The 16,145-nt window shown below is 55.0% G+C and overlaps 1 protein-coding gene across 7 annotated transcripts in view; it reads right to left on the reverse strand.

Moving 5' to 3' along the window:
• The window catches only part of LRP1 (LDL receptor related protein 1), an 80,998-nt gene that overhangs the window by 43,877 nt on the left and 20,976 nt on the right, over positions 1–16,145 (reverse strand). For all 7 annotated transcript variants that reach the window (XM_086400452.1, XM_086400451.1, XM_086400450.1 and 4 more), the window contains exons 7-18: positions 11,314–11,476; positions 10,998–11,220; positions 9,821–10,010; positions 9,223–9,366; positions 7,821–8,057; positions 6,425–6,605; positions 5,348–5,570; positions 4,016–4,217; positions 3,543–3,668; positions 866–1,006; positions 643–768; positions 101–217 (exon numbers count right to left, since the gene is read on the reverse strand). In XM_086400452.1, coding sequence (XP_086256578.1) covers positions 101–217; positions 643–768; positions 866–1,006; positions 3,543–3,668; positions 4,016–4,217; positions 5,348–5,570; positions 6,425–6,605; positions 7,821–8,057; positions 9,223–9,366; positions 9,821–10,010; positions 10,998–11,220; positions 11,314–11,476 — 2,073 coding nt within the window. The remainder of the gene's footprint in view (positions 1–100; positions 218–642; positions 769–865; positions 1,007–3,542; positions 3,669–4,015; positions 4,218–5,347; positions 5,571–6,424; positions 6,606–7,820; positions 8,058–9,222; positions 9,367–9,820; positions 10,011–10,997; positions 11,221–11,313; positions 11,477–16,145) is intronic.

Raw genomic sequence — 16,145 nt, forward strand, 5'->3', positions numbered from 1 at the left:
GGTACTAAGCTGCGGGATCTCTCCAGCACCCCTGCCCCAGGGCCCGTTCTGGTGGACCCTCCCTCCCTGTGCCAGCCCGGCTGTCCTCCGTCTCACTCACCACACGAGGCTGACTCATCGGAGCGGTCCCCACAGTCATCGTCCAGGTCACATGTCCAGGAGATGGGGATGCAGCGGCCACTGGCACAGGAGAACTGGTTGGGTGGGCAGGTGCGAGCTGGGGACAGGCGAGGGTGTGAGTGCTCATAGGCCAGTCCTTGCTTTACATTTCATTTTCTTTTCTATTAGTCTCTGCCTCTCTGGAAGTCTTCCCAAGGATCTCAAAGCCATTTCTCTTAGAGACGTCATTCAAAATCACCCATGTGATCTCACAGTGGACACTTGATCCCATCACTTGAGGGGTCGCTGGTGTCCTCCAAGGAGAAGACCCACCCACCTTGCTTGTCATCACCAACCTGGAGCTGTGCTCTGCCTCCTTGCAAGTGGGGCCTCCTAGCCAACCCTGTCCTCCCTCCCCTCTGCCCCGGGTGCCCCCTGCTCCTTTCTCTTCCTGAGGCCCCTCTGTCTCCCCAAGCCTGGCTCCCACCTCTGCCCTGCCCTGGTGACAGAGGGGGGCCACTGTGGTCACCCTGCCTCCCACACCTGAGCAAGTAGCATTGGACTCGTCTTCACTGTTCCCACAGTCGTTGTCCCCGTCACAGAGCCAGCGGTTGGGGATGCAACGGTTGTTCTCACACTTGAACCGGTCCGAGGGGCAGGTGTGCTGATCTGGGGAGGGATGGGTCAGGGGTCAGCCAGAGGGAGGTGACTCAGCTCTCCAGCTGCAGCCCGAGGGTCGCTGTCCCGCCATGCGGCAGGCACTCACGGCAGAGGGCGGGGGCCTCGTCGCTGTTGTCCAGGCAGTCATTGTCCCCGTCGCACTTCCAGCGCTCCTGGATGCAGCGGCTGTTGGAGCAGGCGAACTCGCCAGGCTGGCACTGGGGTGGGGGCACGTAGGATGGGTTCGCTGCGGGCACCACCAGACGTGAGGGGGAAAGTCAGACCCAGGTCACGGACAGGTGCTGAGCCCCTGTCCTCTGCTTGTTTCATGATTTTAAAATAATATACACAGTAATATTTCCCAGGGCATAGTTTTTCATGAACATATAATCTGGATGGAAGCTGCAACTCTTTGTCAAGCCACAAGGTGACGCCTGCTCAGCTGCTTCCAGCTCTGCAATGTGGTCGAAGTATAAGGCTGCTTCCAAGAGAATCTAGAACTCCCCGGCCTTCTGATCCCAGCGAACAGACCACCTTTGCCCCTCCCTGCCATCTCCATGAACTTGGAAGTCATTTCAGGGACCCCCAGACCCTGACCTGGTCCCTGGACTTTTTCGCTCATAAATGTGTCAATTCTACAGGCAGGAGTGAAAACAGCCCTGCCAGCTCCTGTCCCCAACACTCATGCCGCCATCTGCCTTCAGCTGTCAGCAGTAAAGTCACTGTGTCCTCTGTCTGTGTTTTCACAGGGTGGGCTCTGGAAGCCCAGGAACGCCCATGTCAGTTCCTGGCTCTGGATCCCACAGCTCTGCTCACGCCTTTCTGACCCATCTCTTACCCTCTCTAATCCTGTGGGTTCCAGGGACCACTGGGTCTGGAGGCTGCATGTGTCCCCCTTGTTCCTCACCTCTGCTTCCAGACCATTCGCCTTCTCTCCTCTCTCAAAAATCAGTGTTGACTTTCATGTTATAAAACTATGTAAGCTCCTACCACCACGGGCCCCAGCATCCTTAGAGTCCTCAGCTCCTGCTTCGTAGTCACTTTCTCATAATCGCTCCCTTTAATTCTTGGTGATTTCAATGACCATGTGGATACTCTTTCACTGCAGTGGCCTCTCAGCTCTGAAGCTCCTTTCCACCAATGCTCTTGCCCTGAACCAGGCCTCAGTCACTCACTCTTAGCTGTACGCTATGGCCCACTGACCCATTTTCCTTTCTTAGGATTCTACCTAAGGAAACTGTCCTGAATCTGGGAAGACATGAAGGTATAAGAAATAGCAGAGCAGGTGATTAATAACCAGACTCTGGGCCAGACTTTCTGGGTTCAAACCCCTGCTCTCATTTTGGGCCTCAATTTCTTCATCTATAAATTGGGATAATAAAAATACCTTCCCGGGGCTTCCCTGGTTAAGAATCTGCCTTGCAACGCAGGGGATGCGGGTTCGATCCTTGGTCAGGGAATTAGGATTCCACGTGCCACATGCCATTGAGTAACTAAGCCCGTGTGCCTTGAAGCCCATAGCCACAACTAGAGAAAGCCTGAATGCCACAACTACTGAAGCCCATGTGCTCTGGAGTCCACGCATCGCCACTGCTGAGCCTGCACTGCTAGAGTCTGCACTGCAACAAAAGATCTCGCAAGACGCAACTAAGATTCCACGTCCACAACTAAAACCCAACGCAGCCAAATAAAGAAACGTTAAAGAAAATCTTTACAAGAATATTTTAAGGAATAAGTCAGTTACTGCATGGGGAGTGCTTAGAACCATGCCTAGTACATAGTTTGTGTTCAGTAAATGCTGGCAGTGATTATAACAAAAAACTGGAAGCAACATCCAACAGTAGAGAAATGGCTGAGTAAATTATGGGATGTTTACTGAATGAAACACACTTTGGCCATTAGAAAGTCTGCTGATGTACTCATGACACCCTGTCAAGTGACAAGCGCAGGAAACAGCAGGTGCAGCGCGATTCTGTTTAAGTAAAGCAAATGCAGAGAGATTCGGAGAGCGCTCCCCTAACGATAACAGCACAAACTATGGGTGGTGGAATTTGGGGTGATTTGTACTTCTCTGTATATTTCTATAGCGTTTGCTTGTTTTTACAATGAACATGACCCACTTTTATCTAAAAATGGGGCTATTTAAAACAATGCAATAATAACACAGAAAATTTGTGGCATATATGAGCCAAAAGAGGCAGAAAACATTTATATACACTACGATTTCCAGCCATGTAAAAACCCACCTAAGGGGAAAAGGATGATGTTCACTTACCACAATGCTAACAGCACAGTGGTGGTTTGCTGGAGAAACTGGGCTTTTTCCCCCCTCTCTAATTTCCAATATTTTGAACTATTGTATTACTTGAATAATAGAGAAATAAATGTAAAAGAAGTTAAGAATGTTTTTCCCTTTCCAGAGCTGTCCTGCTCGCCACTCAAGTTTCCCTTAATCTTCATGCCCTCCCAAAACCCCCAAACCCTGGTCACCGTAAAACCCTCTAGCACCCAGAGCCTTCACTCACTCCATCCTTCAACTTTTTTTTTTTTGGCTGCACCACGCAGCGTCTGGGCTCTTAGTTCCCCAACCAGGGATGGAACCCAGGCCCCCTGTATTGGAATCACAGTCTTAACCACTGGACCGCCAGCAAAGTCTATCCCTCAACTTCTATTGCGTCCCTCAGGGCCCTCTTTGCCTCCTTCATCTCCGATCCCCATCCAGACACTGTGGCCTTCTGCTGGAGTCTGCTCCCCCACCTCCCACCCCAGCTGGGCCCTCATACCCAAACAAGTGACACCGTCTGCGTCCAACACCTGATCCTCAGCGCAGGCACACTGACGGCTCCCAGGGGTGGCCAGGCACAGGCTGCTGCAGCCGCCGTTGTTCACCCGGCATTTGTTGGTGCCCACTGTGAAGGAGGGGCCATGGGTGCAGGAGAGACGAACAGGACGACAGGAGATGGGTTGTGGCAGAGTCAGGAAAGGCCAGAGCAGGGAGACGAAAGGCCAAGGGAGGCGGTGCATTAAAAGGAGAAGACAGAAAGAGGGAATGTGGAGGGGTTGAAGATGAGGAGATGGAGGCATGGGACAGGAGGGGTGATGGGGAACATGGAAGGTCAAATTGGGGTGGGGGCCTCTCTTCTCAAGAGCCTCAAAAGTCAGAGCCTAGGCTCCCTGGGAGTGCCTTCACCCCACCCACAGAAGCCTCGCCCACCATCCAGATCCCACCCCTGTCCCAGTCCTGCTCCAGGGGTACCTTGCTGCTGCTGGGCATCATACATGCGGATCTCAAAGATGGGGGGCCGCTCGCTGCGCAGAAGGGTCACGATGGGGGCTGCGCCTCCTGTGCCCCGCTCCAGGCGGTAGACACTGCCGCTCCGGTACTCAGTCCAGAAGAGGTAGTTGCCGTGGTGACAGAGGCCAAAGGCGTGGTTCAGCTCAGGACCCTCGTACACAATCTAGGAATATACAGGGGCTTACCCAGCAGCTGAGAGACAAGTGGGGGTGCCTCAGGGAGGCTTAGGGGTTCACTGCTTTGTACACTCATATGTCCACAGCCTGGGTGTGGGCTTGTCTCCCCCATCAGCCCAGAAGCCCCCGAGGATGGGAGCTTTGCACACAGTGAAGTGCCAAAGCCTGAACCCAGCAGACACGGTGAGGGCTGGCCCACACTCCTCTCCTTTGTTGATTCATATTCATTGATACCCCTCCAACATATGCGCATGTGCGCACGCACACGCAAACACAGAGCAGTGGGCTGAGAGCCAGAATCCATCCATTCGTTTCTTCACCCGCCACACGTTTGCCAGAATCTGTTAAGGTAGCACTCAGAAACGGAGAAGATATGGTCCCTGCACTGGAGCTGCCACTGTCTCAGGAGAGGCACTCAGGGTCATCAGGGTGGCAAAGGATCTGGAGACAGCATCCCAGCGGAGGTGGCCCCTGAGAGGTGTGCCAGGTGAGGAGGGGCTGGGCAGAGGCTAGAAGGTCTGCACGAGCAACAGCACAGGGGGCAGGCCTTGACATGTACTGGGCTCATGAGTCGTCTAATGATGCTGTCCCAGTGCTGGGATGTGGGAAGCAGGGAGAAAGACAATCATAGAGATGGTCAGGACCACATTGCAGACGGCCTTAAATACTGTGAGAGCTTGGGCCACACGCCTAGACGTGCACGGAACTCACGAATGAAGCACGCACCACCCAAATGAACGAGCATACGAATACACCGTCTCTAGGTGTCTGGCACCTGTACACAGGCACTCAGTGTAGGCACACACCAGCGTGTGCTGTGTGTACATGCACAAGCAGGCTGAGGTGCACAAGATGTGTATGCTCAGGCGGTCAGGCCCGCAGGCCACGTGAACAGTCACAGAGATACTCTGAAGAAGCAATCCTTAAACACCACAAGACACAGGCACACAAGCGCACAGAGGGACACACCCACAAGCTCACAGGCGAACACACATGCAGCACTCAGGCCTGGACTCACACGGATGCCCACACATTCAGACACCCAGCCTCAGTCACACACACACGCAGTCCAGAAATGCACACATGAACACCTACACACAGCTGCACGCCTGCCCACCTTCCGGTCTGTGCCATTGAGCAGGATGGTTTCAATGCGGTCATAGAAGGCATCCACCCAGTAGAGGCGCCCAGCTGGGATGTCCAGGCTCAGCCCATTGGGCCAAAGTACTGTCTTGGAGGTGACGAAGATGTCTCGGTGTGAGCCGTCCATCCAGGCCCTCTCTAGCCGCCCTCGCCGACTGTCCTTGGGGTCCTCCTCCCAGTCAGTCCAGTACATCCACCTGTGGGCAGTTACTGGTCAGCATCACATGGGCCACCCCTGCCATCAGCATCCTCCCCTGTGATCCTAGGCCAGGCAGGCCCTCCCAGAGCCCCTCACAGGGTCCTCTTGCCCTGCTCATCCCTGGCCCACACATTTCATTCATTCATTCATTCACTCCTCCATTCAACAAGTAGGTGCTGAGTGCCTACTGAGTTGGGCACAGCTCTGGCACTGGAGGTGAGCCCAAGGCTGCCAAGACCCCTCTCTCATGGAGCCCATGTCCCACCCAGGACACAGACAAGAAACAAGTCAGCCAGGAGGGTCACACACTGGAAAGCAATAGAGGTCAGGAGGGACTCCAGGAAGGAGGACAGCATGGAGACTGAGAGTGCAGCTGGTGAGGAAGGCCTCTCCCAGGAAGTAGCACTTGAGCTGATGTGAACGCTGAGAAGCAGCCCCATGTGTAAATACTTGGGAGTCCCAGGCTGAGGAACTCCAAGAGCAAAAAGCCCTGAGGGAGGAAGGGCTGGATGCTGGTTTGAGGAACAGACAGCAGGCAGTGGGAACAGAACTTCCAGATGCAGGAAATGAGGTGCAGAGGTCAAAGGAGCTGCAGGCAGACCTTGTAGGAGCTCAGGCTGATGAGGGCTCAGGGAGCCAGGGGAGGGCTCTGCTGGGAGTGACAGGACCAGACTATTCCTATGTATCACTCCCACTGCCCTGTAGGTAAGGACACCTTTTCCTCTTGGTCAAATTTTCGCTGCCCTCCCCCGTCCACTCTCCGTCTTACCCCCCAGTCCTGAGGCCCATGGAACTCAGGCTCTGAGTCCCTGGCTCTCCCTCTCCTCGCCCCAAGGCCCTGGGAGGACTCACCCATTGAGCGGATCCACCACAATGGCCCTGGGGTGTGTCATTTTGCCCTCGATTAAGGTCTTTCGGGTCTGAGCAGCTTTCTCCAGCCTGGCCACGCTGATGGTCTTCTTGGGTCCATCATCCGTCCAATACAAATTGTCCCCCATCCAGTCCACAGCCACGCCTTCCACATTGTGGATGCCTGCAATGGGGCGGGGCGGGGGGTGGGCAGAGGGGGAGTGTCAGAGGAGGCTCAAAACTGCCTCTGGTCCTTAGGATACCTGCACTTTGGAGCCCTTGGCTACTGGGGAGCACAGGGAGCCTCCTGGCCCTAGATGGTGGTGAGGCTGGGCTGGGCTAGGAAGATGGAGGAAGCAGATGGGAGGGTAGAGGAAGGGGATGGGAGGTCATTTGTGCTACAACATCTGTGTTGAGGCAGTCTCTCAAAACTACACATGGCAGCGAGGAAACCTCCGTGGCGTACACGGGCTCACTCGGGAAGGTATGTCGGCCTGAGGTGGGTAGACAGCTGGGACAATAGACATGTGACTCTGGGTACAAGTGGAACACTACATGCCAGGCCTAAAAACCCTGAGCTAACAAAATAAGTTAGGAAGTGATTTCTCACTTAGCTCCATGCTTCATCTCCAGCTTAAATAGCAGTTCCCTGGGAGAGGGAACCCCAATCTTTTCCTGATGAGGAGTTACTTTTGGTTTCCCCAAAGTCTTATGATTGCTGACTGCTGAGGTTCTCTGAGTCGAGGTGGGGCATGGGGAGCAGGACCAGGGGTGGTAACCAGTATCAGTCAGACGGATTGGTCAGGAGGGCAGGTTTGGGAGTTCAGAACACCCGGCAGGCATGGTGCAGCACTAGGGAGCTCAGAGCCTCCACGCAGGTGGGTATTCAGAAGACAATGCACTGTTGACCTGCTGGGGCAGCTTAGAGGGAAAACTGGATTCCATTCACAAAACACGATTTTCTCAGGGCATGTAAGCCTGCAGCTCTCGGCGGCTGTGAAGTCCGGCTACACAGACCCTGTGTGTGCACATGTATGCCTGCTCTGATTCGGAGCCTCAGGCCTCTCGATGGCTGTGCACTGCGTGCAGCTACAGGGCTCAGAGACAACGGCAGAAAGACCCTGAGTTTTCCCAAGGGCTGGCAAGGACGCTGCCTTACCCATCCATCCTCCTGCCTCTTTTCGGCTCAGCCAAGAAGGGGGTCACCCAGGGGTCAATCTGTCTATCCCCTCATCTCCATGCCAACCAGCCCAGCCAGCCAGTTACCAGGGGACTCTCCACGCTGGGAGGGAGGGCATGGGGAGACAGATGCCCAGGCCCCACATGGCTTCCTGCTTCCTCAGGTGCGTGCCACCTCCCGGGAGTCCCGACCATCCACCTCCCACTCCGGGGCCCTTACCGTCCTTCAGGATGGTCTCCCGCTCCGTGCCATCGATCTTCTGGCGGCCAATGAGGTAGCTGGTGGTGTCGGCAAAGTAGATGAAGCCGGTCTCAGCGTGGAAGTCCAGGGCTCGGGGGTTCATGAGGTTCTCGATGGGGATCATATGCTCGTCGGGAACTTTGGCCCCCATGTCCATGCCCCGGATGATGCCAGGCCGGCCCTTGCCATACACGAGGAACAGCTCGTGTTCTGGCTCTAGGGCAGGCACAAGGAGGGGCACAAAGTCAGACAGACACACACACACACACGTGCACACAACCACCACGCAGCCGATGCTCCGCCTGCAGTGAGTGGGTGGGGGCAGCACGGGGATCTGAATTACATGGACAGACACAAAGCCTGTAAGGCCCAGGGAACAACGCCCTGGGGGGTGGTTTCCTGTGGACTCCAGGGGTGGGAAATGGAGCAAAAGTAGCAAGTAGCATGTTTTCAGTAAGTGCCCACTGTTGAGTAATGAAATTAGTGGCCCAAATAGGTTGGAATCTGATCCCTTTTGACCACTTCCTCTGCTGCCATCCCAGTCTAAGCCACATCACTTCTTGCCTACGCCGCAGAAATAGCCTCCCGCTACTTCCCTGCTGCCCATCCTCCCCCCAGCAGTCAGCATGATCATTTTCACAGAAGTGAGTCAAATTTATAAAGCCACCCAGAGCTCCTCATCCCAGTTAGAACACAATCCAACCTGGGTCCTCATCTCCCTCATTCATGTGGGTCCCCCACCCGTCGCCTCCTTGTTGCTCCCCAGCACTCCAAGCTTACACTGGCCTCTGAACCCTGGCACTGCAGATTCCCTCTGCCACAAACGCTCTTCCTCCAGGTACGTGGTTCACTTGATCCACTTCCTCACTTCACAGAGAGTTGGACTCTAATTTCAATTCCACAGAGATGCCTTCCCTGAGGGCCGTCTCAACGGGAGCCTTGGCTGTCATCATGAACGCCATGCTCCGCTCTATTTTCTTCCTAACACCTACCACCACCCGAAGTCATTTTTGTGTTTGCACACCTCCTCTGCCAGACTATAAGCTCCACGAGGCCAGAGACAACATCTATCTTGTTCATTGCTGAACCCTTGCTGCCAGGACAACGCCAGACACAGTGCGTGCTCACTAGATACTTGATGAACAAATGAAGGGCTGAAACAGGCCAGTTGACAGTGTTCTGAGTGGGAGCCTGAATGGGATAGTGGGAGAAGCCCTGCTCTCAGATGGGAGTTCAAGTCCCAGCCTGCCCCTCACTAGCGACAATACCTTGGTTAAGTCCCTCCATCTTTCTGCATCTTAGAGGGAAGGAGCTGGGCTATGGGAGGCAGACTCCTCCTGTCTCATCTCAGCAGGCACCCAAGCCCTTCCCCAGCACTCACTCTTGCACGACTTCCCGTCACTGCCCAGGCTGAAGCCGGAGCGACAGCGGCAGGTCCGCGCCTTGTGGCTGTTGGCCAGCAGGCAGATGTCGGAGCACCCGCCTGGCTTCCCGTACTGGTCGTTCTCGCAGGCATGGCTCCTCACTGGGGCAGGGTGGAGAGCCGGTCAGGATCCGTCGAAGTCCCCGTGCCAGGCCCTGAGAAGGCTTCCTCAAGTCTGATCACACTCCCTCCTACTGCTGTCTTTGTATCTGCTGTCCCCTCCAGGGACTCGGAAGCTGCAGGACTGGGATCCCTCTACCCTCACACCACCCAGTCTTGAGACTTAGGCGGGGACTTTCGTGGTCAGGGGACAGAGCCACACTGCTGCTCACAGCCAGGTGCCTCTACTCGAGACCAGCCAGTGAACCAGGAGGGGTGATGGACATCCTGAGCAGAAATGAGGGCAAGGGGCTCCCGGGGTGGGATTCGGAGGCTGAGGGGCGGACACGGGGAGGCATTCTGGGGTAGATGACTCGGAGAAGCAGTCATGACACAAGAGAATCAGGGGTGCCCACCGGAGGGTCCCGGAAGGGGCTGCGGCGTGCCTGCCACTCACCTCGGGGCTGACGGCGCTGGTGGTAGATGTGGAGGGCACCGCCCTTGTCCACACGGGTGACCACCTGGTAGTCAGTGCTGTTGAAGCGGTTCACGCGGATCACGCTCGTCTTCTGCTGGGCGTTGGCATTGTCCGAGTTGGTGGCATAGAGATAATTCTCAAACACGGTCAGGCCGTACAGGTGCTCAATCTGCGACGGGCAGGCAGGAACCATCAACACAAGAGGAGAAGAGATTCCTACCTCCACCGCTGGAGAACCCGTCAGCTTCGCATCCAGACTCCGTGACTTGCATTCCTAACTCATCCCCCCATTATCCAACTCCTTGCTTTACTCCTGGACTATCTTCTCTGGACTATCCTTTCTTGAGATTTGCTTGTCAAACCCCACTCATCCTTCACAGGGCATCTCTTTGAAGGGCTTCTGGAATCTTCTAACCAGAGACGACACTCCATTTCTGGCTGTAATCTACTGCCTGGTGATCTGTGGATTTACTCTATCTCCTCGGCTCAAACCCCTTGAGGAAGGAACCAGACCCCTCCCTCTCAGAATCAGGCACATATCCACTGATGGAGTGACTTTGCACTGACCGGAAGTTGGATCCTACCCTCTGTCCACAGAAAACATTCTTAGCCCGCCTCTAGCTCCCAGCTTTCGGGAGGGTTGAGATGACAGACTGGCCCCAAGCAAGCCTGATAACAGCCCCCATTACCTGCATAATGTATCTAAGGTGACCTTCTGTCCCGTTTGTCCAAGACTGACCCCGGGGGACTTCAAGAGTCAACACTGGGACAGTCTTGGGCAAATCGGGATGGATGGTCACCCTAATTACCCCAGAATAGAGATGCCATCTTTGGGCTGGAAGGGCTTCTAGACCAGGCTCAAATGCTATTTCCCAGCGGTGTGACCTCAAGCAAATCACTTAACCCCTGTGAACCCTGACATTCTTCAGCTACCAAAGGGGAACTGAATCACCCTGCCAGCTCATTCTTCAGGGGTTGCTGTAGGGATCAAATAAGAAAAGGGAAGTAAAAAAGGTGTTCTCTAAAATGACTGTGGCCATCCAAGTGGAAGTCACGACCTGTCCTCTCCCCCTGTGCTTGTGTCAACCCCTCACATACTGTTCCCCGTCCCGGGAGGCCTAGAGACGGGTTCCCAAAGCTGAGACTTCCTCCTCACCAGGATGCCCTGGATGATGGTCTGCCGGCCCTTGCCCTCGTAGTCCACCACCTCAATGTAATCCAGGTAGGCATCAGCCCAGTAGACAAGGCGGCTGACGAGGTCCAGCGTGATGCCGTGAGGAAACACAATCTTGCTGTCAACCAGCTTGGTGCGGTTCTGCCCGTCCATGTCACAGCGCTCCACTTTGGGGATCTGCCCGTAGTCAGTGAAGAACACCTTCCTGTGGGCAGACAGCGTGTTATACTGGGTCTGAACATTGGGCACCCTCCCTTTTACCAGGGCCTCTGCCTCTGCCCCTGCCTGTCCCGCTCACCCCATGGCAGGGTCCAGTGCAATGCCCTTGGGGTTGTACAGCTCCAGGTCTAGGAGAGTGACACACGTGTCCCCGTTTCGGTTGCAGACAAAGATCCTGTCATCAATGTCATCCACAAAGTAGAAGTTGCCGGTCAGCCAGTCGATGGCCATCTGCTCCACATCTGGAGAGTGGGAATGAAAGGGCTATGGGGGAGGTCCTCCCCTGACATGCCCACCTCCTCTGGGGCGCCCTCCTTCACCACCCAGGCCACGGCTGTCTCTCCTCCCTGAGGTCCTATGGGAGCTACCGGCAGTGGCATATTTTGCCTGGTGCTGTTGGCCATCCTTCACCAACCGCGTCTCTCCAAAGACAAGTCTCTGAGTATACTCCTTCACAGCCCTGCTTCCCAGGCCGAGCTCAGGGTGGCACACATGGGCAGCAGGAAATCAGTGGCTGGCTGGCTGACTGACAGGTTTCCCAACTCTAGCCCCTGCTTGAACGGGCCCATCTTCCTGCACTTCCGAAAGGCAGTGAGGACAGGTCCACGAGGTCACTCCAGAATTTTTAAAATTTGCTTTTTCTTGGATTAAGAGCACTCAGGCTAATAAAACATAACACATCTCTGCTTTTTATCAACTCTGTATGGTGAGTTGGCTTATCTCACGCCAGCCAGGAGCACCAACCGGAAGCTATATGTGTTTCCTGACTTTTCAAAATGGAAAAGCCAGGCATCCATCAGTAAATCCAATCTAAGAGAAGAGAATGTTCAAATACAGGGCCCACGAGATGGAAAAAGGAAGGTCCACGGTGGCAAAAGATTGGGACCAGTGACATGGGTCAGATTTCCTGTTCTCATTTCCATGGCCAACGCTTCTACTTCCCTATTGCTCAATTTCCTCTGTCCTAGGGAGGGTGGAAGGAGTGGGAAATAAGATATAGGGCTGGAGAAGAGAGCACAGAGAAGGAGAACCACCAAAGGACTCTGAAGGTAAACTGAGGCATGACTCATAAACAGGGGGAGCTTCAGAAGGGTGGGAGTGTGGGAGAAGGGTGCAGGCCAGGTGCCCACACTCAGTCTACATCAAAAGGACCTCAGACTTAGGGGTGGGCAGGAAGTCCAGGATGCAGGAAGTCTGGGGATGGGACCCCTGCTGTCCTGGGTGGTGGGACTCCTCTGGAGGACCCACTGGCTCCCATCCATCCACAGCCCCCTCCAACTACTACTATCAGAGGTGATGCCTCTAGCAAGCTGGGACATCTCCAAGACAGTGACTCCCTGGACCCCTGCCTTGCATTCTACTTCCACCAGTTTCCCCAACAGGCAAAGGAATCTTTGGACCATCTGCCTTTGGCTGAAACTTTTTTTTTACTGGAAACTCCCACTAGCGACAATCAACCCAGTAAGGACTTCAATTCTTGCACAGCTACAGGTATAATGACTAGGCTTTCTGCTAATCCTCCCCCTTCCCCACAGGGATTCAGGGGCTGCTTCTTAACAGAGGATGGAGGTTGGGGGGGCCAAGGGAACAGGAACGTGGCTCCCAAGGAACTTGGCCAGGACCTGACACTGACTCACAGTCACAGGACTTAAGCTGAGGGAGGAAGGGAAAGAGCCAATTTGAGATTCTCATCAAACTAGTTTCCTCTTCAGGTCCCCCTTGTTGCACCCCACCCCAAGACAACTGGAAGGAGAAGTCACAGGCATGAGCTGTTACCCCGTGAGTGCTCAGGTGCCCCTAAACCCAGACACTGTCTCCTCTGCGCCCCAGTACTGTCCCATCCTGACAAAGGCAGAGAGAAGGAGCTCATGGGTCCCAGGCCAGGGCAGGGGTTAGGCGAGCAAATGACCCCACACTGTTATCCCAGAGAAAGCAGATGAAAATGAAGGCTGCTGGGCTGCATCCAGAGGAAACCAAGGTCCCAAGTCGGGGTGAGTGGGGGACCTGCCACAGTCCCAGGCAGCCAGCAATGTGGCTGAAAGGCAAACAGATTAAAAGGCAAACAGGTCTGTGCACCCTTTGCTTGGTGGGCACAGTGGGGGTCTGGGGGCTGTTGGCACGTAGATGGACCTTCTCATTCGAAGCTGTTTCCCCAGCACCAGCTGGTGCAGCTGCGTTCTTCTCTCCAACTTCCTGAGGCTTCCCTGAGTCACTGCCCAGCTTCCAGGCTGGCAATACACTGTCACTGCTCCCCCATGCGCCCTTCCCTCGGCAAGAGGGGAGGAGGAAGAAACCTGAAGGGATCTGATGCCCCTGTTTTGGATGGAGCTCCACATCCTCTCCTCCAGACCCAGGATGTGCTGACCTTCGAGCCTCCCTCCTGGCCTGGGTTCCTTGCCAATTCCGGGAAAGAAGGCAGAAGGGATTGTCCTCGCTCTCTGATATTCACCCTTGGCTGGTCCCCCCTTCCACCTCCCAAAGGCCAGGCAAAGCCCTGCTCAGCAGGCCGGTGAGGACTTGGCAAGAACAGGAATCCCCGGCCTGGCCTAGGCTCCGCTTTGGTATTTTTGCAGCTGGAGACTATTAGTTGCAAGTAAAAATCCTTTGTTATCCAACCCCTCTCCATCACATTATTTTCCTTTCTTCTCAAGTCCAAACTCCTCTGCCCACCACACTACATACACTCACAGGCACACACATACACACGTGCTTGGCCACTCTTCCCACTCTAAGCATAAGGAGATGGGCTCAAATGGGCACCTTCCCTCCGAAGGTGGTGCTGGACTGTTGCCCCCTGTCCCAGGGCACAGAGGGGACAAGTGGAGTCCCCCTGTTCCACAGTATGGAGGGGACAAATGCAGTCCTGGGTTTTGGCCTAGAGGACCTCACATTCTGGTCCCACACACCCAGAGAGCAGCTATCCCCTCGTGGGCCATCCTTCTCAGGACTGATCCACTTCAGAGACCTTCCAGAAGGCCCCTGGCCAAAGACCCCAAATCCTGAAGACAGGAGAATCTCAGGTAAACCCTAGGAGAGGGATGCTGTGTGGTGGTGGGAGGAGTCTGGGGCTGGTCTGAGAGCTGAGGGGCCAGGGATGCCAGAGTAGAGGAGGCAGCCAGTAAGCTGGGAGGGCGATGAGACAGAGGAGAGACCACAGCCTGTCGGTGATGTTGCAAAGGACTTTCACTTCCAGGCCCCAGAATAGACCTGGGGTGTGTGTGTGAATGCTCAGGCCTCCCTGTGCCCCCGCCCCAGTGCTCAGCACTCTGCACTCCCCACAACTCCAGCTTTTCTCAACGTCTCCATCCTTCACATCATTCAAGAAGCATCTCCCTAAACAGTGGCTGCTTTTCCAGAAACAACAGCACCCACCTCAGTCCCATGAAGACCCTAGCTTCAGCCACAGGATTTAAGACACTCTTCCTAAAGTAATCCTGGGGAAGAAAGGGAGCCTCTATGCTTTGGGGGAAATATCCCCCAACACATCCACACGCCCGGAGATTGCAAATAGAGTACAAGGTCCCTGGACAAGGAAGGAAAACCACACTTCCACCTTAACCACATCCCGAGGAACACACGGACTTCTTGGCCTTGTTCCAGGAAACTCTCCCATCACTTTCTGTACCCTGGGCCCAGCCAGCCTCGACACTGACAACCCAGCCCAGGTTTGAATCCTGGTTCTGTCACCTTCCAGCTGTGGAACTATGGTCAAGTTATTTGATGTCTCTTAGTCTCAGTTTGCTGATCTGGAAAATGGGATGATGCCATTAACAGCACTCAGCACAGGGTTTGGCACATGATAAGCGCTCTACTAATGGGAGCTGCTGTTCATACAATCCCCTGATCCTCTCTCTCCTCAAACCCATCCTTCCTGCCTTTTCCATCTGTGCCTTCAGCCAGAGCTATGTGGCCTCCTGACTAAAGGTGGGCAGTTTGGGGCTGACGCCTACTATTCATCAAGACAGTTCAGGCCCCCAGGAGGAAGATCTCTGTGTAGCAGGCCTTCAGAAGCCCCAGGAGTTCCTCTTACCACAGCCTGTTTACCTGATGACAAATATCGTGAGGGCAGGGCACCGTTTTTCATTTTGTGCCCGGTGCCCGACACACACATACTGATTCATTCAACAAATATTTGGTGAGTACTGAGTGCTCATGCTGTTGTCCCAGTGCTGGGACATCAGTTTTCCCTTCCCTGCTTCTTCCAGAATCCTTCTTTTCTGGCCTGAGGATGCCCAAGACAGACAAACTTCCTCCTTGTCAGAGCTACTCTGGTGTCTCACCCAGGGGCTGGGAGAGATGCTCGGGGGTCTGGGGCCCTCGCAGGTAGGGAGGAGACCACTGGGCGGGCCTGGCAGAAGCTTTGCTAAACGGCGTGTCTGCACGCTCCTGTTTCCTGCTGGGTCCTGACTTCAGCTCTTCTTGTTCTACCAGCAGGTCTGGGGATCAGCCAGGTGGGGTCCGCTCTACCCACTGGGCCCCCTCCCTGCCCCGCGTGTACTTCCAGCCCCACTGCCCTCCTCTGTGTGGCCCAGGCCCACACAGGCTCAGTCCTGGGTCCCGGGGTGAGACACTCGGACTCTGCAGCTCTGATTCAAAGTACAGAACCAGGGTCTTCCCACTATTGAGAAATGCTTGCTGGGCTCTAAAACGCATCTCTCTTGCTTAAGTTACTTCCTTTGGCTTGAAAACAGGGAGGGGGTTGTTGGGAGCAGGCTGGGTGGAGAGGCAGCTTCAAGGAGACAGCGGGGGAGGAGAGCCCTGGGCTGGAACTGCACCGTGAGACGCAGGGCCGGCCCCGCCTGGCCAGGAAGAGGAGCAAAGGGCTATTAAATGTGAGGAAACTGGGAAAGGGAACGGGAAGCAAAAGCACCAGGATGTGGGGAGCTTGAGGCCAATGAGTGGGCTGGCGAG

This window comes from Bos grunniens, chromosome 5 (genome assembly GCF_055505025.1).
Source record: "Bos grunniens cultivar Pamir isolate PY7600 chromosome 5, Bosgru_T2T1.0, whole genome shotgun sequence".
In the NCBI taxonomy this organism is placed as follows: Eukaryota; Metazoa; Chordata; class Mammalia; order Artiodactyla; family Bovidae; genus Bos; species Bos grunniens.